The 26,978-nt window shown below is 38.0% G+C and overlaps 1 protein-coding gene across 1 annotated transcript; it reads right to left on the reverse strand.

The window, feature by feature from the left end:
- LOC106594301 (ADP-ribosylation factor GTPase-activating protein 2) lies at positions 1–26,360 on the reverse strand. Its single transcript, XM_045708720.1, is given in 17 exon segments — positions 1–376; positions 850–971; positions 1,216–1,306; positions 6,034–6,225; positions 6,228–6,309; positions 9,565–9,693; positions 10,493–10,624; positions 11,042–11,178; positions 11,551–11,603; positions 13,634–13,678; positions 14,031–14,093; positions 14,220–14,328; positions 14,460–14,543; positions 22,331–22,462; positions 22,578–22,650; positions 22,811–22,929; positions 26,216–26,360. Coding segments are annotated over 17 exon segments (1,656 nt in total). The 5' UTR covers positions 26,288–26,360; the 3' UTR covers positions 1–355.
- Positions 26,361–26,978: the final 618 nt, after the last annotated feature.

Genomic DNA, 26,978 nt, shown 5'->3' on the forward strand with positions numbered 1-26,978 from the left:
TTGGTTATCATATCATTCTTAGAGAATACTTTATATCATTAATATTTGTTGAAATCAGAGACCAAAACATTATAGAAAACAAGACTAGTTAGAACAGAACAAAAAAATACTTTACACCTTTCAGAGCTTTCTTTGCTGAAAATAAAACTTTGTCTCACTCTCTAAAAAGTGGATGGACAGAAACGGGGTTGGGGGGTGTAGGGTCCCCCTCCATTCATGCAATCTCTCTTCCCTTCTCTCACTACAGATACCAGTCAGTAGTGGTTTTCTCTGCCCCCCCCCTCCTCCACTCTCTGTCAGTATGACGTCATGGCTCCCTCTCCCCTGCAGCTGTGTGTTGGTTGTCCTGGTCTCTTCAGTAAGCGCCATAGCGATCCTAACACAAACACAACAAGCTGGGTCAACACATTAACATCCATCTAGTGATGTTTTCCTATCAATACTAGAGAACAGAGCGGTATGTTTTCCTACCAATACTAGAGAACAGAGCGGTATGTTTTCCTACCAATACTAGAGAACAGAGCGGTATGTTTTCCTACCAATACTAGAGAACAGAGCGGTATGTTTTCCTACCAATACTAGAGAACAGAGCGGTATGTTTTCCTACCAATACTAGAGAACAGAGTGGTATGTTTTTCTACCAATACTAGAGAACAGAGTGGTGATCATTAGGAGCCAAACTGAAGAAAACAGGGAGAGACCACCTGGACTTGTTCAATACAAATGCTCAATTTATGTTTTCAGTTGCAAAACATTTTCTGTTGTGTGTCCTACTAGACAGTAGACAGGACAATAGAGTTTCTCTGTATGTGTAATTGTATTGTGTTGAGGTGTATCTGGTCCTGTCACCTGTATGGTGTTCATGACGCCGTTGGCCAGCACGGCCATCTTGCCCGCCACAGTCTTCACCCCCTGTTTGAACTGAGCAATGTCTGGCCCCGTCGGCAGCACACTCTCATAACCTGCTGCCCCTACAGAGAGATCACAAACACACACACATTAACAAATACTCAAACACACTCTCAAACCTCTCCACAGAGAGATCACAAACACACACACATACAAATACTCAAACACACTCTCATAACCTGCTGCCCCTACAGACACAGAGAGAGACAGACAGAGAGAGACAGAGAGAGACAAAGAGAGAGAGAGAGAGAGAGGTCAAACACACACACACAAACAAATACTCAAACACACAACATGAACCCTTACCTGTGTCACGGTCACTCCCGTCCCCAAACAGGTCAGCAGAGCTGATGGATGTGTTGCCAGACAGGCCCTCCAGACGTGTCTTGGCCTCATACTCGGGAATGACAGAACAACACCATCTCATTAGACTAGACAACACCATCGCATTCGCTTGACTAGTCAACACCAACGACACAATCTCATTAGTTTAGGGTTGATCCCATTTAGACTGCTCCATTGTTTGGTCGATATGCTGTTGGTCAACAGATTTCTTTAGCTGAGCAGTCAGTCACAATATTATTTAAAAATGAAATGGTGCACAAGACACCTGTCTGATTGGCGCCTGTCTGATTGGACTGATCCATTGTAGAGGCCGTGGGGATGGAACAGTCCATCTCTAAGACATGTGCTACTGAAATTCTATATGGTTATCATAAGAACAATGGTGCAACACTAATAAAAATATTATTTTATAAATAATGTGCTTGGATAGCGGTCGCTGTCCGCGGTTCTGAAACATCAGTGCGCTGTTGAATTGGCGCCTTTTCCTAAACCATGTTGCTATGTGGATAATAGCAAAGTTAACCAGCATATTGGTGTTGAGAACAATGCGGCGGAGACAGCAGTGGAGTGAGGAGATGAGGAAACAGCACTTGCCTTAATTGTCTAATAACAAAATGTCGGATACAGCAATTGTACAAATGAGGCAATAAAAAATTAAAAAACGTTGCTATGCTTTAATAAAGGATTTAGAATTAGTTTCATTAGAAGAGCCTCTGGGACTACACTGGACAAAAAAGGAAAGGTCCCAGAAATGTTTCATAAGCAACCTTATTTCTCTCAAATTTTGTGCACAAATTTGTAGACATCCCTGTTAGTGAGCCTTTCTCATTTGCCAAGATAATCCATCCACCTGACAGGTGTGGCATATCAAGAAGCTGATTAAACAGCATGATCATTACACAGGTGCACCTTGTGCTAGGGACAATAAAAGGCCACGCTAAAATGTGCAGTTTTGTCACTCAACACAATGCCACAGAGGTCTCAAGTTGAGGGAGCGTGCAATTGGCATGCTAGTTGCAGGAAAGTCAACCAGAGCTGTTGCCAGAGAATTGAATGTTCATTTCTCTACCATAAGCCGCCTCCAACATCGTTTTAGAAAATGTGGCAGTACGTCCAACCTGCCTCACAACTGCAGACCACGTGTGTGGCGTCTTGTGGGCGAGCGGTTTACTGATGTCAACGTTGAGAACTGAGTGCCCCACACATGTAGTGGGGGGATGGTATGGGCAGGTATAAGCTACGGACAACGAACACAATTGCATTTTATCGATGGCAATTTGAATGCACAGAGATACCGTGACGAGACCCTGTGGCCCAATGTTGTGCCATTCATCCACCACCATCACCTCATGTTTCAGCATGATAATGCACGGCCCCATGTCACAAGGATCTGCACACAATTCCTGGAAGCTGATATTTTCCCACTTCTTCCATGTTGCCCATTGAGCATGTTTGGGATGCTATGGATCGACGTGTACGACAGCGTGTTCCAGTTCCCGCCAATATCCAGAAACTTCCCACAGACCACAATCAACAGCCTGATCAACTCTATGTGAAGGAGATGTGTGGTGCTGCATGAGGCAAATGGTGGTCACACCAGATACTGACTGGTTTCCTGATCCACTCCTCTACTTTTTGTTTTTAAAAAAAGTATCTTCTGGTAGAAAGAACAGACGACTCTCGGTCGACCAATATTTGTATTTATTTTACGGGGACAGCCCTACATTAGCTAGACTAGTCAACACCAACACCACCATCTCATTATCTAGACAACACCATCTCACTAGACTAGACAACACCATCTCACTAGACTAGTCAACACCATCTCACTAGACTAGTCAACACCATCTCACTAGACTAGTCAACACCATCTCACTAGACTAGTCAACACCATCTCACTAGACTAGTCAACACCATCTCACTAGACTAGTCAACACCAACAACACCATCTCACTAGACTAGTCAACACCATCTCACTAGACTAGACAACACCAACACCACCATCTCACTAGACTAGTCAACACCATCTCACTAGACTAGTCAACACCATCTCACTAGACAACACCATCTCACTAGACTAGTCAACACCATCTCACTAGACAACACCATCTCACTAGTCAACACCATCTCACTAGACTAGTCAACACCATCTCACTAGTCAACACCATCTCATTAGACTAGTCAACACCATCTCACTAGACTAGTCAACACCATCTCACTAGACAACACCATCTCACTAGACAACACCATCTCACTAGACAACACCATCTCACTAGACAACACCATCTCACTAGACTAGTCAACACCATCTCACTAGACTAGTCAACACCAACAACACCATCTCACTAGACTAGTCAACACCATCTCACTAGACTAGACAACACCAACATCTCACTAGACTAGTCAACACCATCTCACTAGACTAGTCAACACCATCTCACTAGACAACACCATCTCACTAGACAACACCATCTCACTAGACAACACCATCTCACTAGTCAACACCATCTCACTAGACTAGTCAACACCATCTCATTAGACTAGTCAACACCATCTCACTAGACTAGTCAACACCATCTCACTAGACTAGTCAACACCATCTCACTAGACAACACCATCTCACTAGTCAACACCATCTCACTAGACTAGTCAACACCATCTCACTAGACTAGTCAACACCATCTCACTAGACTAGTCAACACCATCTCACTAGACTAGTCAACACCATCTCACTAGACTAGTCAACACCATCTCACTAGACTAGTCAACACCATCTCACTAGACTAGTCAACACCATCTCACTAGACTAGTCAACACCATCTCACTAGACTAGTCAACACCATCTCACTAGACTAGTCAACACCATCTCACTAGACTAGTCAACACCATCTCACTAGACTAGTCAACACCATCTCACTAGACTAGTCAACACCATCTCACTAGACTAGACAACACCATCTCACTAGACTAGACAACACCATCTCACTAGACTAGACAACACCATCTCACTAGACTAGTCAACACCACCCCATCTCACTAGACTAGTCAACACCATCTCACTAGACTAGTCAACACCATCTCACTAGACTAGTCAACACCATCTCACTAGACTAGTCAACACCAACCCCTCTCACTAGACTAGTCAACACCATCTCACTAGACTAGTCAACACCAACAACACCATCTCACTAGACTAGTCAACACCATCTCACTAGACTAGTCAACACCACCCATCTCACTAGACTAGTCAACACCATCTCACTAGACAACACCATCTCACTAGACTAGTCAACACCATCTCACTAGACTAGTCAACACCATCTCACTAGACTAGTCAACACCATCTCACTAGACTGTCAACACCATCTCACTAGACTAGTCAACACCATCTCACTAGACTAGTCAACACCATCTCACTAGACTAGTCAACACCATCTCACTAGACTAGTCAACACCATCTCACTAGACTAGTCAACACCATCTCACTAGACTAGTCAACACCATCTCACTAGACTAGTCAACACCATCTCACTAGACTAGTCAACACCATCTCACTAGACTAGTCAACACCATCTCACTAGACTAGTCAACACCATCTCACTAGACTAGTCAACACCATCTCACTAGACTAGTCAACACCATCTCACTAGACTAGACAACACCATCTCACTAGACTAGACAACACCATCTCACTAGACTAGTCAACACCAACAACACCATCTCACTAGACTAGTCAACACCATCTCACTAGACTAGTCAACACCATCTCACTAGACTAGTCAACACCATCTCACTAGACTAGTCAACACCATCTCACTAGACTAGACAACACCAACACCACCATCTCACTAGACTAGTCAACACCATCTCACTAGACTAGTCAACACCATCTCATTAGACTAGTCAACACCATCTCACTAGACTAGTCAACACCATCTCACTAGACTAGTCAACACCATCTCACTAGACTAGTCAACACCATCTCACTAGTCAACACCATCTCACTAGTCAACACCATCTCACTAGACTAGTCAACACCATCTCACTAGACTAGTCAACACCATCTCACTAGACTAGTCAACACCATCTCACTAGACTAGTCAACACCATCTCACTAGACTAGTCAACACCATCTCACTAGACTAGTCAACACCATCTCATTAGACTAGTCAACACCATCTCATTAGACTAGTCAACACCATCTCATCAGACTAGTCAACACCATCTCATCAGACTAGTCAACACAATATTAAACACCATACTAGACTAGTCAACACCATACTGGTCAACACAATATTAAACAACACCATACTAGACTAGTCAACACCATACTAGACTAGTCAACACCATACTAGACTAGTCAACACAATATTAAACACCATACTAGACAACACCATCCTAGTCAGCACAATATTAAACACCATACTAGTCGTCAACACCATACTAGTCAACACCATACTAGTCAACACCATACTAGTCAACACCATATTAAACAACACCATACTAGTCAACACAATATTAAACAACACCATACTAGTCAACACAATATTAAACAACACCATACTGGTCAACACAATATTAAACAACACCATACTAGTCAACATCATACTAGTCAACACAATATTAAACACCACCATACTAGTCAACACAATATTAAACAACACCATACTAGACCAGAGCAGCGGTTGTGTTATTAAATGCGGCCTGCCTTGCTCTACAGGTTTCCATTCAGTTGACAGGTGGCTGGTATTTGTTGGTAATACAGCGGTGTAACTTTACCTCGGCATAGCTCTCGCGGCCGAAGAACATGTCGGAAGAGATGGCCTTGGCGTTGGCAAACTTCTGCCGGGCCTCGCTCGACTCGGACACGGGCGCCGCCTCCTCTGCCTTCCGCCGACTGGGCCGTTCTCCGATAGGCTGGATGCTGGAGATGGTCACCTCCTCTTTAGGCTCCTCCTTCTCCAGGGCCCAGGAGGAGGTGAAGGAGGCCACGCCCCATCAGAGTCCCACCGCGAGCCGAAGCCGTCGCCCGCCGTGAACGGGTTGTCCTTGTACCTGTCCCAACAAAACACACACACACAGAGGCAGGGATAGATCCAATGTTGGTCAGGTAGGGATACACAAGGACACATTCATAATGGATTAGATCTGAGGAAACAGAGGTTGATGAAGGCTCTACCCCTAACCCACAGACCCAAGGCTCTAACCCACAGACCCAAGGCTCTACCCCTAACCCACAGACCCAAGGCTCTACCCCTAACCCACAGACCCAAGGCTCTACCCCTAACCCACAGACCCAAGGCTCTACCCCTAACCCACAGACCCAAGGCTCTACCCCTAACCCATAGACCCAAGGCTCTACCCCTAACCCATAGACCCAAGGCTCTACCCCCTAACCCATAGACCCAAGGCTCTACCCCCTAACCCATAGACCCAAGGCTCTACCCCCTAACCCATAGACCCAAGGCTCTACCCCCTAACCCATAGACCCAAGGCTCTACCCCCTAACCCATAGACCCAAGGCTCTACCCCTAACCCATAGACCCAAGGCTCTACCCCCTAACCCATAGACCCAAGGCTCTACCCCCTAACCCATAGACCCAAGGCTCTACCCCTAACCCATAGACCCAAGGCTCTACCCCCTAACCCATAGACCCAAGGCTCTACCCCTAACCCATAGACCCAAGGCTCTACCCCTAACCCATAGACCCAAGTCTCTACCCCTAACCCATAGACCCAAGGCTCTACCCCTAACCCACAGACCCAAGGCTCTACCCCTAACCCACAGACCCAAGGCTCTACCCCTAACCCACAGACCCAAGGCTCTACCCCTAACCCACAGACCCAAGGCTCTACCCCTAACCCACAGACCCAAGGCTCTACCCCTAACCCATAGACCCAAGGCTCTACCCCTAACCCATAGACCCAAGGCTCTACCCTTAACCCATAGACCCAAGGCTCTTAGATAATTCTGAAATGATTGGATAGGTGTCTTAGCAAGATGAAGACAAGTATATCAAGCCTATCTGAAGGCAAGTTGGATCCATTACCATATTGTTAATACCAATCCAATCCTTTCAGCTGTATACACTAACACCAGTGCCTGGGAGGTAGCTAGCTTGGGGTTGGAAGTCCATTTGGAATCGGACAGAAACCCGTTTTTCCACTACTTTTTTTTTAATTTTTTTATTTCACCTTTATTTAACCAGGTAGGCAAGTTGAGAACAAGTTCTCATTTACAATTGCGACCTGGCCAAGATAAAGCAAAGCAGTTCGACAACATACAAAAACACAGAGTTACACATGGAGTAAAACAAGATACAATCAATGATGCAGTAGAAAAAAAAATAAGACTATATACAATGTGAGCAAATGATGTGAGATAAGGGAGGTAAAGGCAAAAAAAAATGCCATGGTGGCAAAGTAAATAAAGTATAGCAAGAAAAACACTGGAATGGTAGATTTGTAGTTTGAAGAAAGTTCAGAGATAAAATATAAATAATATGGTGCAAAGGAGCAAAATAAATAAAATAAATAAATACAGTAGGGGAAGAGGTAGTTGTTTGGGCTAAATTATAGATGGGCTATGTACAGGTGCAGTGATCTGTGAGCTGCTCTGACAGCTGGTGCTTAAAGCTAGTGAGGGAGATAAGTGTTTCCAGTTTCAGAGATTTTTGTAGTTCGTTCCAGTCATTGGCAGCAGAGAACTGGAAGGAGAGACGACCAAAGGAGGATTTGGCTTTAGGGGTGACCAGAGAGATATACCTGCTGGAGCGCGTGCTACAGGTGGGTGCTGCTATGGTGACCAGTGAGCGGAGATAAGGGGGGACTTTACCTCGCAGGGTCTTGTAGATGACCTGGAGCCAATGTGTTTGGCGACGATTATGAAGCGAAGGCCAGCCAACGAGAGCGTACAGGTCGCAGTGGTGGGTAGTATATGGGGCTTTGGTGACAAAACGGATGGCACTGTGATAGACTGCATCCAGCTTGTTGAGTAGGGTAATGGAAGCTATTTTGTAAATGACATCGCCGAAGTCGAGGATTGGTAGGATGGTCAGTTTTACGAGGGTATGTTTGGCAGCATGAGTGAAGGATGCTTTGTTGTGAAATAGGAAGCCAATTCGAGATTTCACTTTGGATTGGAGATGATTGATGTGAGTCTGGAAGGAGAGTTTACAGTCTAACCAGACACCTAGGTAATTGTAGTTGTCCACAAATTCTAAGTTAGAACCGTCCAGAGAAGTGATGCTGGACAGGCGGGCAGGTGCAGGCAGCGATCGGTTGAAGAGCATGCATTTAGTTTTACTTGTGTTTAGGAGCAGTTGGAGACCACGGAAGGAGAGTTAAATGGCATTGAAGCTCGTCTGGAGGGTTGTTAACACAGTGTCCAAAGAAGGGCCAGAAGTGTACAGAATGGTGTCGTCTGCGTAGAGGTGGATCAGAGATTCACCAGCAGCAAGAGCGACATCATTTATGTATACAGAGAAAAGAGTTGGCCCAAGAATTGAACCCTGTGGTACCCCCATAGAGACTGCCAGAGGTCCAGACAGTAGGCCCTCCGATTTGACACACTGAACTCTGTCAGATAAGTAGTTGGTGAACCAGGCGACGCAATCGTTTGAGAAACCAAGGCTACTGAGTCTGCCGATGAGGATGTGGTGATTAACAGAGTCAAAAGCTTTGGCCAGGTCAATGAATACGGCAGCACAGTATTGTTTCTTATCGATGGCGGTTACGATGTCGTTTAGGACCTTGAGTGTGGCTGAGGTGCACCCATGACCAGCTCTGAAACCAGATTGCATAGCGGAGAGGGTGCGGTGGGATTCGAAATGGTCGGTAATCTGTTTGTTGACTTGGCTTTCGAAGACCTTAGAAAGGCGTTGGTATGCGTTGGTAAGGTCCGGTATGCTCTGGTCTGAGTCGCGCTGTACAAAAACTGGCGATAGCTTTTCGAGCTAATGGATAGCTGAGGACAGCTAACCGTGGCTAGCTGAACTTCAACGTTAGCCAGTGAAAATGGCTAACCTCTTGCTAGCTTCTGTTGTGGAATTCAGATGAGGTAAATAATACTTTCTTTTTAAATTGGTGAGGCGGGTTGCAGGAGAGTGCTTTGAGGTTGAGTTTTTAGAATTAAAAAAATATATATATAAAAAGATAAGTGAAGAAAAAAATAATAATAATATGTAAATATATATATACACGGGACACGACAAGAGGAGGGTAGAGGACGTCTGAACTGCTACGCCATCTTGGGAAAAAACTACTACTCCTTAGGAGAAGACATTCTGATCTGTTTGGGGTGTGACGTACTTAGGGGGTCCGGAGGAGAAGCCCGGCTCATCCAACATGTCCAGTTTGGAGCGAGGCGAGGACTTGGCCCCCAAGGGCGTCTCCTGCTCAATCACCTGCATCTCTGACATCACTGAGTGAGATATGGTGCTGGAATACGCAGAATACACACACACTTAAGTCATGTCCACACACAATAATGTACTGCAACACAATCTACACACACACAGACACCGTAAACACACAAACACCACTGAAGTTAAAGCCACACTCTGTAACATGGCATCCATCAAAGAGTGGGACACCAACCAAAAGCGTAAATAATTAAAAAGGAATACTTTGTGATTTTTGGCAATTAGGACCTTTATCTACTTCCCCAGAGTCAGATCAACTCCTTTATCTACTTCCCCAGAGTCAGATCAACTCCTTTATCTACTTCCCCAGAGTCAGATCAACTCCTTTATCTACTTCCCCAGAGTCAGATCTACTCCTTTATCTACTTCCCCAGAGTCAGATCAACTCCTGGATACCATTTTTATGTCACTGCGTGCAGTTTGAAGGAAGTTGCTAACTAGCCCTTGCGCAATTTCTTACTAGCATTAGCATAATGACTGGAAGTCAATGGTATCTGCTAGCAGATACCCATAAACTTCCAGTCATTGCGCTAACACTAGTTAGCATTGGCTCACAAAACTCTCTAACGTCCTTCAAATTTGACACGGACTATAAAAATGGTATCCACGAGTCCATCTGACTCTTGGGAAGTAGATAAAGGGCCTCATTGCCAAAATCCCGAAGTATTGTTTAAGCAGGAATACTATAGCCTACAGTAGCATATGCAAACAGGCATCACTCATTTGCTATTTGTAGTGCTCAAGGAACGCTTATTCCATGAGAGAAACATTACTGTTCTTTGAAAACATGGTTTGAACACTGATAACTTGATTACCTGCGGTTGCCGAAGCCCATGCCCAGTCTCTCAGCCTGCTCTCTCTTCTTACCCTCCATGTTCTGCATCTTCTTGTTGTCCATCTTCCTGTCAATCTCCAGCTCCTTGTAGGCCAGGCGCATGGAGGCCACACTGCAAAAAGAGACACATTTGTCAATTGTTCTACATTAATTTGCAACAATTTTGCCGCTTGGAATTTTAGAAAATTCTCCTCCCGACCATGTCGTTCTCCTCGTAAAATGATTAACAACATTACCCTCCGTGTGTTAAATGTATTAAGACAATTTTTTTATGGTCCATAATTGTCGGTTACACGATAATTCAATTATTGCGCCAGCGGATGTCACTACTTGCTGTCCTCAAGGATCCCCTCTATTCACTTTCTGTATGCAGAAGTAGGCTGCATTATTTGCAGCCTGATTTAACCAACCTCTGAACAGTCTGACCATGAGAAGACAGCAAATTTTAATTTAGTGTAAACACTAAACAGCAGAATGTGGGGCGGAGGTGTTCCCATGCTCTCTGACTGTCAAACTGTGGTTCACTCACATAGACTCCTCTGCCTGTTTCTTAGCATCCGCTGCTTGCTCCTCTCTCAGCTTCTCAGCTACCTGGGCCTGTTTCTCCACCTCCGAGAAGCTCTTACTGCTCACCTTCTGGGCCCCCAGGCCCTTCTTAGCACCCAGCTGTAGGGAGAGGAGCACAGAGGAGATGGTTACACACAGCTGGGGACAGATAGAGGAAATGACTGCCCCCCCAGTGGAAAAGTGGTAGTATTACATTCATGGTTTGATCAACGCACTTGATTCATTAGCCAGGTTTGGTGGTTCTGATTTGGGACATTTGTTTTTCTGGTCAACGTGACTTATTTACATTTAAGTCATTTAGCAGACGTTCTTATCCAGAGCGACTTACAAATTATCCAGGAACAACACCGAGCCCTAACTACATGCCAGATCTAGGGCTCCACGTGTTTCCTAGTCAGATCACGTGACCAGCCTAAACCCTGCTCCTCATGCGGAGCTCCCTGTCTGAATGCTGAAGGGGTTGTAACCTACCCCTTTCTTAGTAGTGCTGGGCTTCTTTTTCCCAATGATGGATTGCTTCACATCTGTAACACAAAGATCATCATTAGAACACTGGTGGACAGCGACAGGCCATGGACTCACGAGTTGTAATCGCTCTGCATAACTTTGAAAAAGGATTGCAAGTCGCACACACCAATGTTAACCCCTACAAATGCATAGCCGTGCCCCCATACATGTGAATGCACAAACCGTTGTACGTTTCCCCTCTGTTAAAAGGTGCAAACATTCAGTACCCTTAGCAGACGCTACACAAAGAACATGTCAGCACACTCAGATGAGAAATAGCATTCCAACAGTCCTTTTATCCAGTCAGAGCAGTTTCAAGACAAGCCATGTGCTACAGTCAGCAGTCTTATATCACTGCAGCTGAAGGACAGCACCATTGTCATACACCTGACAGAAATAGTTTAATTTGTTTATGTTATTCTAAAGTTATGGGACATACAGATACTACAATAAGGATTCACCCCATTGGACTTTCACATTTTGATACGAAGCAGAACTGAAATGATACGCACCAAATCATTGATCCATACCAAATACTCCATGTCAAACTGAAAATAAAATGATATAAAATGTTCACAAATTAAGAAACAATAACTCAAATATATTGATTGTTGAGCAGAAAACATTTGTCTAGCAAATCACACAATAAGTTGCATGGCATCAGTGTGTGAAATAATAGGGGTCAACATGATTTTAATGACCCTTTCTTGGTACCCCAAACATACAACCTCTAAGGTCAGACACATTTCAGTTGAATACATTCAGTTGTACAACTGACTATGTATCCCCCTTTCCCTCAGTGAAGTAGTGCATCTCAAGCAGAGATTCAACCAACGGGAGCTTTTCAAATGCCTCATAAAGAAGGGCAGCGATTGGTAGATGGGTAAAACAAATGGCAGGCACTGAATATCCCTTTAAGCATGATCAGGTTATTAATTCAGCTTTGGCTGGTTTATCAAACCACCCAGACACAACAAAGATACAGACGTCCTTTCTAACTAAGCTGCCGGACGGGAAGGGAACCGTGCAGTGATGTCATCATGAGTCCTACTGTGACTTTAAAACAGCTACAGGGTTTAACGGCTGTGACGGGACAAAACTAAGGATGGCTCAACCACATTGTAGTCACTCCACAATACTGATCTACTAAGGATGGCTCAACCACATTGTAGTCACTCCACAATACTGATCTACTCTACTAAGGATGGCTCAACAACACTCCACAATACTGATCTAAATGACAGTCAAACGAAGGAAGTCTGTACAGAATTTTATCCCTCACTTTGACATGAGACTATTTTGTGTAGATTAGTGATGTATTTAAATGTAATATTTTTCATTTTATAACACAATACAACATGAAGAAGTCCAATGGGAGTGAAAACTTATGACACTGAGTCGGCTAGGTCTGTGACCGAGGCTACATGTTGAATGAAAGGCACTGTAAGCCTGCTAGGTCTGTGACCGAGGCTACATGTTGAATGAAAGGCACTGTAAGCCTGCTAGATCTGTGACCGAGGCTACGTGTTGAATGAAAGGCACTGTAAGCCTGCTAGGTCTGTGACCGAGGCTACATGTTGAATGAAAGGCACTGTAAGCCTGCTAGGTCTGTGACCGAGGCTACGTGTTGAATGAAAGGCACTGTAAGCCTGCTAGGTCTGTGACCGAGGCTACGTGTTGAATGAAAGGCACTGTAAGCCTGCTAGGTCTGTGACCGAGGCTACGTGTTGAATGAAAGGCACTGTAAGCCTGCTAGGTCTGTGACCGAGGCTACATGTTGAATGAAAGGCACTGGAAGCCTGCTAGGTCTGTGACCGAGGCTACGTGTTGAATAGGGGTTGTCTGACTGTTGTATTAATGTTAGGAGACTGGAAGAAGGAAGAAAGCCTTGGCAGTCACACATTTTACTTAGAGCTGGGAGGGAGGGGCTTAAGCTTGCGTGTCACAATCAGGTGAGGTGTCAGTCAAGCACAGAACCAACCATGCTTCCTGAAAATCTGGCCAGCCAATGGGCTAACGGCAGCTATTAAAAAGGTGTTCCAATCACCTTTGGGTAGCTGTGGTTGATCTGACGACAAACGCATGGAGTCCTCTACGGACAAAGCAAACACAGGTGTTACTGAGGACTCCATGGTCATATGGAAAACTCCAGTGACTGTATTACAGGGTGGGCTGTGTATGGGAGGGGTAGGGACAATTTGGTTCCTGGTCCAAACGTCTAAATAAGGGGGGAGGGGTCTCCAATTCTGGGAAGAGCCAACTAGGGCAGGCTTGCCAGAATATCGGGGGGGGGGTTTACTGTGGATGTTGAGGTCTGTAAATGGCTGAGACCATCACCTATTCCTTGTTTTTAAGGACAGCAAAGATCATTGAGAGGTGAGGGGAGGAGCCATTGTCATGTGAAAGGAGGCAGAGGAGGAACAGGATGTTGGCTGATGACTTACCTATAGTGACTTTGGGAGATTGCTCAGTGCTCAGTCCCTCAATGCTTGGCCCTTCCTCCAGCTCTGAGAATGTCAAATACAATCACAGATCAACTGTCTAATTCAACCTCAGAAACATATGGGAAAGCTCCAGACGAAAGGATAGGAGAGGGGGGACTGTGTGTGTGTTTGTGTGTGTGTGTGACTCACGAGTGCTGGCGGTGTGGGGGGCTTTGGGTGTGTCCTCCAATAGTTGAGGAGTGAGGGTTCCATTGTGTTCTGTCAGGGAAGTAGCCGTCACGTCCCAGCTGATTGAAGGCTGCAAACACACAAATTCAGTCACATTAAATAACACAACACATACACACAGAACTAACACTACTGCACACACAGAATGAACACAGAAGCACAAAACACTTGTGTGATTTGAACAGTAGACCTCAGGCCTACCTGAGTATGCTCAGCAAAGAAGTCTGTCTGTCTCTTCTCTGGGGCTGCAGGCTGGCTACTCACACTGAATGGGTCAATCCACAGCTGAGAGAGAAAGAGGAAGGGTTAACGGACACCATTCACACAGCCAACTGACATTTACTCCTGAGGTACTGACCTGCTGCACCCTCTACAACCACTGTGAATATTATTTGACCCTGCTGGTCAAATATGAACGTTTTAACATCTTGAAGAAAGATTTGGCCTTAATGGCCATGTACTCTTATAATCTCCACCTGGCACAGCCATAAGAGGACTGGCCTCCCCCCAGAGCCTGGTTCCTCTCTAGGTTTCTTCCTAGGTTCCTGCCTTTCTAGGGAGTTTTTCCTAGCCACCGTGCTTCTACATCTGCATTGCATGCTGTTTGGGGTTTTAGGCTGGTTTTCTGTATAGCACTTTGTGACATCTGATGATGTAAGAAGGGCTTTATAAATACATTTGATTTAGATGGCCCAGAGCCAAATCAACCCTTGGCCTCTATAGATATAAACATCATAAGTCTATACCCACTAGATTTGGGAAAGGAATATGCTGGTCATAGGGGCCGTTTTGATTTCCCATTTTAAATATAGCTCAGCTCTATAACACCTGCTTAAACAGTTTGGCCCAAACTGAAGACCATAGTTGATGATTTGAAACTAGTGAGTTAAAATATGAAACACCTCTACACACTCACAGCACATTCAAATCTGAATTGGTATCTGCAAAAGCCTTGTGAGGACCTGGAAGTGCAGCATGCAGCTGCACCAATAAGAACAGCTATGGTGTTTGTGGGTAATTATGTATCGTGTGGTCTATCCACAAGACATTAATTAATGTTGCTGGTGACATCACACGTGGAGTTTGCCCACTCGCTGGTGACTCAACAGGCCAATGTGTAGCTGATATGGGTAGCTGTGAGAGGGACGAGAGAGGGGGAGTTCGTTGCCTTCTCAGTGGAGGAATAATATCACAGTAGGAATATATAGATAACCATAAGAAATAATAATATCAGTAGTAATATATAGACCTATATAGATAACCATAACAAATAATAATAATATATAGATAACCATAAGAAATAATAATATCAGTAGTAATATATAGACCTATATAGATAACCATAAGAAATAATAATAATATAGACCTATATAGATAACCATAACAAATAATAATAATATATAGATAACCATAAGAAATAATAATAATATAGACCTATATAGATAACCATAACAAATAATAATAATATATAGATAACCATAAGAAATAATAATAATATATAGACCTATATAGATAACCATAAGACATAATAATAATATATAGATAACCATAAGAAATAATAATAATATAGACCTATATAGATAACCATAAGAAAGAATAATAATATATAGATAACCATAAGAAATAATAATAATATATAGACCTATATAGATAACCATAAGACATAATAATAATATATAGATAACCATAAGAAATAATAATAATATAGACCTATATAGATAACCATAAGAAATAATAATAATAATATAGATAACCATAAGAAATAATAATAATATATAGACCTATATAATAACCATAAGACATAATAATATATATATAGATAACCATAAGAAATAATAATAATATATAGACCTATATAGATAACCATAAGAAATAATAATAATATATAGATAACCATAAGAAATAATAATAATATATAGACATATATAGATAACCATAAGAAATAATAATAATATATAGATAACCATAAGAAATAATAATAATATATAGACCTATATAGATAACCATAGGAAATAATAATAATAATATATAGATAACCATAAGAAATAATAATAATATATAGATAACCATAAGAAATAATAATATATAGACCTATATAGATAACCATAAGAAATAATAATAATATATAGACCTATATAGATAACCATAAGAAATAATAATAATATATAGATAACCATAAGAAATAATAATATATAGACCTATATAGATAACCATAAGAAATAATAATAATATATAGATAACCATAAGAAATAATAATAATATATAGACCTATATAGATAACCATAGGACATAATAATAATAAATATAGATAACCATAAGAAATAATAATAATATATAGATAACCATAAGAAATAATAATAATATAGACCTATATAGATAACCATAAGAAATAATAATAATATATAGATAACCATAACAAATAATAATAATATATAGACATATATAGATAACCATAAGAAATAATAATAATATATAGACCTATATAGATAACCATAGGAAATAATAATAATAATATATAGATAACCATAAGAAATAATAATAATATATAGATAACCATAAGAAATAATAATATATAGACCTATATAGATAACCATAAGAAATAATAATAATATATAGATAACCATAAGAAATAATAATAAAACTATATAGATAACCATAGGAAATAATAATAATAACTATATAGATAACCATAAGACATAATAATAATAATATATAGATAACCATAAGAAATAATAATAATAATATATAGATAACCATAAGAAATAATAATAATATATAGATAACCATAAGACATAATAATAATATATAGACCTATATAGATAACCATAGGAAATAATAATAATAATATATAGATAACCATAGGAAATAATAATAATAATAATATATAGATAACCATAAGACACAATAATATATAGACCTATATAGATAACCATAAGAAATAATAATAATATATAGACCTATATAGATAACCATAAGACATAATAATAATATATAGATAACCATAAGAAATAATAATATATAGACCTATATAGATAACCATAAGAAATAATAATATATAGACCAATATAGATAACCATAAGACATAATAATAATATATAGACCTATATAGATAACCATAGGAAATAATAATAATAATAATAATAAATAGATAACCATAAGACATAATAATAATATATAGACCTATATAGATAACCATAAGACATAATAATATATAGACCAATATAGATAACCATAGGAAATAATAATAATAATATATAGACCAATATAGATAACCATAAGAAATAATAATAATATATAGACCTATATAGATAACCATAGGAAATAATAATAATAATATATAGATAACCATAAGACATAATAATATATAGACCTATATAGATAACCATAAGAAATAATAACATATAGACCAATATAGATAACCATAAGAAATAATAATAATATATAGACCTATATAGATAACCATAAGACATAATAATAATATATAGATAACCATAAGAAATAATAATAATATATAGACCTATATAGATAACCATAAGAAATAATAATAATATAGACCTATATAGATAACCATAAGACATAATAATAATATATAGATAACCATAAGAAATAATAATAATATATAGACATATATAGATAACCATAAGACATAATAATAATATATAGATAACCATAAGAAATAATAATAATATATAGACCAATATAGATAACCATAAGAAATAATAATAATATATAGACCTATATAGATAACCATAGGAAATAATAATAATAATATATAGATAACCATAAGACATAATAATATATAGACCTATATAGATAACCATAAGAAATAATAATAATATATAGACCTATATAGATAACCATAAGACATAATAATAATATATAGATAACCATAAGAAATAATAATAATATATAGACCTATATAGATAACCATAAGAAATAATAATAATATAGACCTATATAGATAACCATAAGACATAATAATAATATATAGATAACCATAAGAAATAATAATAATATATAGACATATATAGATAACCATAAGACATAATAATAATATATAGATAACCATAAGAAATAATAATAATATATAGACCAATATAGATAACCATAAGAAATAATAATAATATATAGACCTATATAGATAACCATAGGAAATAATAATAATAATATATAGATAACCATAAGACATAATAATATATAGACCTATATAGATAACCATAAGAAATAATAATAATATATAGACCTATATAGATAACCATAAGAAATAATAACATATAGACCAATATAGATAACCATAAGAAATAATAATAATATAGACCTATATAGATAACCATAAGACATAATAATAATATATAGATAACCATAAGAAATAATAATAATATATAGACATATATAGATAACCATAAGACATAATAATAATATATAGATAACCATAAGAAATAATAATAATATATAGACCAATATAGATAACCATAAGAAATAATAATAATATATAGACCTATATAGATAACCATAGGAAATAATAATAATAATATATAGATAACCATAAGACATAATAATATATAGACCTATATAGATAACCATAGGAAATAATAATAATAATATATAGATAACCATAAGACATAATAATATATAGACCTATATAGATAACCATAAGAAATAATAATAATATATAGACCTATATAGATAACCATAAGACATAATAATAATATATAGATAACCATAAGAAATAATAATAATATATAGACCTATATAGATAACCATAAGAAATAATAATAATATAGACCTATATAGATAACCATAAGACATAATAATAATAATATATAGATAACCATAAGAAATAATAATAATATATAGACATATATAGATAACCATAAGACATAATAATAATATATAGATAACCATAAGAAATAATAATAATATATAGACCAATATAGATAACCATAAGAAATAATAATAATATATAGACCTATATAGATAACCATAGGAAATAATAATAATAATATATAGATAACCATAAGACATAATAATATATAGACCTATATAGATAACCATAAGAAATAATAATAATATATAGACCTATATAGATAACCATAAGAAATAATAACATATAGACCAATATAGATAACCATAAGAAATAATAATAATATAGACCTATATAGATAACCATAAGACATAATAATAATATATAGATAACCATAAGAAATAATAATAATATATAGACATATATAGATAACCATAAGACATAATAATAATATATAGATAACCATAAGAAATAATAATAATATATAGACCAATATAGATAACCATAAGAAATAATAATATATAGACCTATATAGATAACCATAAGAAATAATAATATATAGACCAATATAGATAACCATAAGAAATAATAATAATATATAGACCTATATAGATAACCATAAGACATAATAATAATATATAGATAACCATAAGAAATAATAATAATATATAGACCTATATAGATAACCATAAGAAATAATAATAATATAGACCTATATAGATAACCATAAGACATAATAATAATATATAGATAACCATAAGAAATAATAATAATATATAGACATATATAGATAACCATAAGACATAATAATAATATATAGATAACCATAAGAAATAATAATATATAGACCTATATAGATAACCATAAGAAATAATAATATATAGACCAATATAGATAACCATAAGAAATAATAATAATATATAGACCTATATAGATAACCATAAGACATAATAATAATATATAGATAACCATAAGAAATAATAATAATATATAGACCTATATAGATAACCATAAGAAATAATAATAATATAGACCTATATAGATAACCATAAGACATAATAATAATATATAGATAACCATAAGAAATAATAATAATATATAGACATATATAGATAACCATAAGACATAATAATAATATATAGATAACCATAAGAAATAATAATAATATATAGACCAATATAGATAACCATAAGAAATAATAATATATAGACCTAAATAGATAACCATAAGACATAATAATATATAGACATATATAGATAACCATAAGAAATAATAATAATAATAGACTATATAGATAACCATAAGACATAATAATAATATATAGAGTAACCATAAGAAATAATAATAATATATAGACCTATATAGATAACCATAAGAAATAATAATAATATAGACCTATATAGATAACCATAAGAAATAATAATAAATAGCCTATAGATAACCATAAGAAATAATAATAATATATAGACATATATAGATAACCATAAGACATAATAATAATACATAGATAACCATAAGAAATAATAATAATATATAGACCAATATAGATAACCATAAGACATAATAATAATATATAGACCTAAATAGATAACCATAAGACATAATAATATATAGACATATATAGATAACCATAAGAAATAATAATAATAATAAATAGATAACCATAAGACATAATAATAATATATAGACCTATATAGATAACCATAGGAAATAATAATAATATATAGACCAATATAGATAACCATAAGAAATAATAATATATAGACCTATATAGATAACCATAAGAAATAATAATATATAGACCAATATAGATAACCATAAGACATAATAATAATATATAGACCTATATAGATAACCATAAGCCATAATAATATATAGATATATAGATAACCATAAGAAATAATAATAATAATAAATAGATAACCATAAGACATAATAATAATATATAGACCTATATAGATAACCATAACACATAATAATAATATATAGATAACCATAAGAAATAATAATAATATATAGACATATATAGATAACCATAAGACATAATAATAATATATAGATAACCATAAGAAATAATAATATATAGACCAATATAGATAACCATAAGAAATAATAATAATATATAGACCTATATAGATAACCATAAGACATAATATTAATATATAGATAACCATAAGAAATAATAATAATATATAGACCTATATAGATAACCATAAGAAATAATAATAATATAGACCTATATAGATAACCATAACACATAATAATAATATATAGATAACCATAAGAAATAATAATAATATATAGACATATATAGATAACCATAAGACATAATAATAATATATAGATAACCATAAGAAATAATAATAATATATAGACCTATATAGATAACCATAAGACATAATAATAATAATATATAGATAACCATAAGACATAATAATAATATATAGATAACCATAAGAAATAATAATAATATATAGACCAATATAGATAACCATAAGACATAATAATAATATATAGACCTAAATAGATAACCATAAACCATAATAATATATAGACATATATAGATAACCATAAGAAATAATAATAATAATATATAGATAACCATAAGACATAATAATAATATATAGACCTATATAGATAACCATAAGAAATAATAATAATATAATAACCTATATAGATAACCATAAGACATAATAATAATATATAGATAACCATAAGAAATAATAATAATATAGACCTATATAGATAACCATAAGACATAATAATAATATATAGATAACCATAAGACATAATAATAATATATAGACCAATATAGATAACCATAAGACATAATAATAATATATAGATAACCATAAGAAATAATAATAATATATAGACCTATATAGATAACCATAAGACATAATAATAATAATATATAGATAACCATAAGACATAATAATAATATATAGATAACCATAAGACATAATAATAACATATAGACCTATATAGATAACCATAAGACATAATAATAATATATAGACCTATATAGATAACCATAAGACATAATAATATCAGTAGGAATTTAAACAACTCAATAAACATGGTGTAATTCCAAAAGCTCAATGTTCAGTGGAATAGTGGTTCCAACCACAACTTGGGAGTAGGGATATATCACCGTGAGCCTCGTTTAAAATGCTGGGTTAAGAGCGAGTTGTTACATGCATACATGCTACAAAAGGTATGGTACGTTTGGGTGACCGTTGAAGCTGCGCTCTCAGCCCATACTCACGTCAGACCCATATTTAGACAGCGCCGTGTTGGCTTGCTGTCGGATCTTCTCTCGGTACATCTGTGCCGCGCGGCTGTTGTACTTGGTGGTGGTGTCATTGGTGGAGCAGCCATGCTGGCGGAAGAAGGCCGTCTTCACCAGGAGGACACAGACAAGAGGGGAGAGAGTCAGATCCAGAGCAAGTCCTGTTTAAAGTTGTGTGTTGTTCAACGTCTATGTATAATGGAATGTTATCGTATTGACGTACCGCATTGGCGTTACCTCCGACCTGCATACATCTCAGCTGAAACCAGTTCCAGTTGGAGTCGAGCTCAGTGGATCTGAGATGAAGAACAAAACAACATGGGGATTGTATCAAATGTTCTCCTTGACAGTGTATGACAGTAAAACTTGTGATTATCGAGTCATGACGTGTGTGTGTGTGTGTGTGTGTGTGTGTGTGTGTGTGTGTGTGTGTGTGGAGACAGACAGCCAGGCTACCTGATAAAGCTGAGGTGCACTCCCAGAGAGCGATGAATGCCAGAGCAGTCGATGCACAGAAAAACTCCATATGGTATACTGGCCCAGCTGGGGTTCTTGGCAGCACAGTCAAAGCACGCCTTGCACAGAAACAAACACACAATACACTGCCTAGTTAGCTAGCTACATACCTACAGCAGACATGTCTGGATGTGGTCTTAAACAGGGAAGAGAACAAGCGGCGTAGTTACAGACATGGGGGACACTCGTACATTAACCATAAAGCATTGTTCATTGTCAATGACTAAACTCAAGGGTTATTTACACGAGATCTCAGGTTCTACATGTGATCGCAGCCTCAAGGAATGGATGTTCAATAGCTTTCCTGCTTTTTAAACTTGGCTATCAGTGAACGCATAGCTAACATAAAAATGGCTGTGAGTTCATCTCAATAAGTAGTTCTTTCTACTGCTGGGGAAGACCTACTGATAGTTCTCCATCATATTTAAATCAGCTGTTTTAATTAAGGAAGATTACACAGAAAATGAAGATATTTCAGACTATTGAGATGCAACCAATCAGAGGAAGAGGCGACGCGAGAGGGGAAACTGCTAAAAAACAATCTGTCTCCTCCATCAGGTGGCAATTTTCAACAAAAAACTTGCCCACCAAGCGAGGCGTTGAGAGTGTCGAAGGTCAATGAGAGAGTTGAATTTGGTCAACAAAAAATGTAATGGCTTATTTGCTACATGAGCCTTAATTGATCTAATAGACATTTTACATTTACATTTAAGTCATTTAGCAGACGCTCTTATCCAGAGCAACTTACAAATTGGTGCATTCACCTTATGATATCCAGTGGAACAACCACTTTACAATAGTGCATCTAAATCTTTTAAGGGGGGGGGGGGGGTTAGAAGGATTACTTTATCCTATCCCAGGTATTCCTTAAAGAGGTGGGGTTTCAGGTGTCTCCGGAAGGTGGTGATTGACTCCGCTGTCCTGGCGTCGTGAGGGAGCTTGTTCCACCATTGGGGTGCCAGAGCAGCGAACAGTTTTGACTGGGCTGAGCGGGAACTGTGCTTCCTCAGAGGTAGGGAGGCGAGCAGGCCAGAGGTGGATGAACGCAGTGCCCTTGTTTGGGTGTAGGGCCTGATCAGAGCCTGAATGCTTAAGTTGTTACGAGTGTACTGATATAAGTAGGACGTGTGACATCCGGCAACTTTGAGGAAAAAAAACACTTTATATTGAAGTTGTGCCTAGTTTAGTGCTATCCGGTACCCTTGAGACGTCCCTAGCCTAAACCCCTACCTTAACTTTTTTTTAATGTCAACTTCAATGGAGTAACGTCAGAGTTGGGACGTCCCAATGATCCCAGATAGCAAGGACCATCGTGCCTGTTGTTCACACGCGTATCTGCCCTCTCTCATTGGCTAGAATGGTCCCATCTGATCGCGCCTCCTCACGACTGTATTTCCATTGATAGACTGACCAGTCGACCATCTGGTCAACATAATGCAGCGTTTCCCTAACTAGGGGTTCCTTGATTTGAAAAATGGGGTCACGAGAGAAACAACAAAATTGCACTTCACTCATAGAACCAGGGTAATGTCTGTAACCTCTGGTAGCCGCTATATGCAAGTTGTAATAATCAATAATGGCAAGTTCAATGCCTGTTTCCTGGGCTTAAAGGAGATTCTCCATATCAACGTCTCCTGTAAGGCCCAATTCTGGTCCAGTCGACCCCTAGCCCAAGAATGTACTCTTAAAGAGTGTAGGCAACCCTACCGTTAGTCCTTAAGGTCCAATGAGTGACCTTTTATACCGAACAAAAATATTAACAACAATTTCAAAGATTTTACTGGGTTACTGTTCATATAAGGAAATCAGTCAATTTAAATAAATTCATTAGGCCCTAATCAATGCATTTCACATGACTGGGCAGGGGTGCCGCCATGGGAGTGCCTGGGAGGGCATAGGCCAACCAACTTGGCAGCCAGGCCCAACCAATCCGAATTAGTTTTTCCACCCCAAAAAGGGCTTTATTACAGACAGAAATACTTCTCAGCACCCCACCCCCCACAGGTGAAGAAGCCAGATGTGGAGTTCCTAGGCTGGCGTGGTTACAGATGGTCTGCAGTTGAGCCCGGTTGGACATACTGACAAATTCTTTAAAACACTGTTGGAGGCAGATGATGGTAGAGAAGTTTACATTCAATTCTCTGGCAACAGCTCTGGTGTTCATTCCTGCAGTCAGCATGGCAATGTCACACTCCCTCAAAACATGAGACATATGTGGCAAAACTGCTCATTTTAAAGTGGCCTTTCATTGTCCTCAGCACAAGATGCACCTGTAATAGTCATGCTGTCTAATCAGCTTCTTGATATGCCACACCTGTCAGGTTGATGGATTATCTTGGCGAAGGAGAAATCCTCACCAATAGGGATGTAAACAAATTTGTGCCAAAAAAATCGAGAAAAGCTTTTTGTGTACATAGAACATATCTGGGATTTTTTTATTTCCGCTCATGAATCATGGGACCAACACTTTACATGTTGCGTTTATTCTCAATTGCGATACGGTTCTAGAAACAAAGCCCTAAATTCATATCACATCTGCAAAATATACACATACGCCGTTTTAACCGGCTTCACAGTTACACACGAATTGTGTTACATTGCTAAATAGCACAGGTGGTCGCCTCAGTCTTCCGTCAACACGCGCTGTAACATGGAGATATGGCCGTGTGGGGAGAAGTATAGGAAAGGTGTGTAGTAGTTTACCTTTTGAAAATTATTTATCGCTGATATGAAAGATAGGTTCCTTATTTCCAAAACCGTAGCGCAAGTGATGCGTGTTCAAGTTCATACCGAGCGTCCGGGCTCTTAAAGTTCCCCTGGGAAGAAGATAACATCAGTCGCAAAAGGTCGATCCCGGCTATGGATGAGGTAACGTTAGTCGACCCAGGGAATTTAGCTTGGTACGTTAAACTAGGCAATTTTGCACTTTGGTAATAGCTAATTAGCTGGACATCTGGATTGAAAGCAAAATAAGCTAATGGCTAACGTTTGCTAGGAGTCCATTTACGTTGGCTTTGGTGCTAACGTTAGACAATCTTTCAGACATTGGCTCCGGCCCTACTCGTTCTGGCTCAAATAAACAAGTCACCAGACTGGTTAACTAGGTTAGAAAAGCAAGGCGCGTTAACGATACATATCATACGTGGCCGATTTAGATAAGCAAAGTTAGCCGCTCTGCTAGCCTAGTGAGCTAACGTCAGCTTCTTGCTGGCCGTCGTAAGGCCCAGGCAGAGACCAGCTTACTACTGTAGACGGATGGACGTCATCATTTTTCTGGTCTACGTTCCACCTCCAATAACGGATCATTAAATTAGTGAATAGACAGTAAGGACTTATTCGTGTTACCTTGTTAGTTGTAATAGACCGTAGTCTTTTAAAAATGGTCAGAATTTCTGTCTTGTTCGGCTCCGCAGCCATCTTGCTACCTTTCTAGAGGTACGGGTACCAGTGGAGATCAAAAATGCTGGGTTGTTCGCGAAGTTCGATCAGAGGTGATGCTGCGTTCATGTGCCCCTCGTAAAGTCGGATACAACCCGTTTTGTAAGAGCTTTGATTGTTTACATTTTTTGTATGACTGTTTTTCTGGCCGCAGCTCTACACACTGGCGACGCATTTTGGCCAGTTTGGTGAACTCTAAAAAGAAAAGGTTCCTGGAGTATCCTTAGGGGTTCTCCAAATTGAAACTGTGGGGGAACCCATATAAGTTATTTGAATAACCCCTTTAATGGATTTTAAAAAATATGTTTTTATTTAATTAGGCAAGTCAGTTAAGAACAATTTTAATTTATAATGACGGCCTACCCCAGCCAAACCCTAACCCGGACGACGCTGGGCCAATTGTGCGCCGCCCATGGGACTCCCAATCATGGCCAGTTGTGATAGAGCCTGGAATCGAACTAGGGTCTGTAGTGACACCTCTAGGACTGAGATGCAGTGCCTTAGACGCAGTCGCTTAGACCACTGCGTCACTTGGGAGCCCCTCAAAGAACCTTTTGGGGTTCATTTTTTAACTACACCACCCCTCCCCTGTTATTATTAATAATAAAATGCAGAACAATAACAACCATAACAATATTTTAGTTGTCAGTGTTTATTATGATTTTAGTGG

The sequence above is a fragment of the Salmo salar genome, chromosome ssa26, assembly GCF_905237065.1.
Source record: "Salmo salar chromosome ssa26, Ssal_v3.1, whole genome shotgun sequence".
Taxonomy (NCBI): domain Eukaryota; kingdom Metazoa; phylum Chordata; class Actinopteri; order Salmoniformes; family Salmonidae; genus Salmo; species Salmo salar.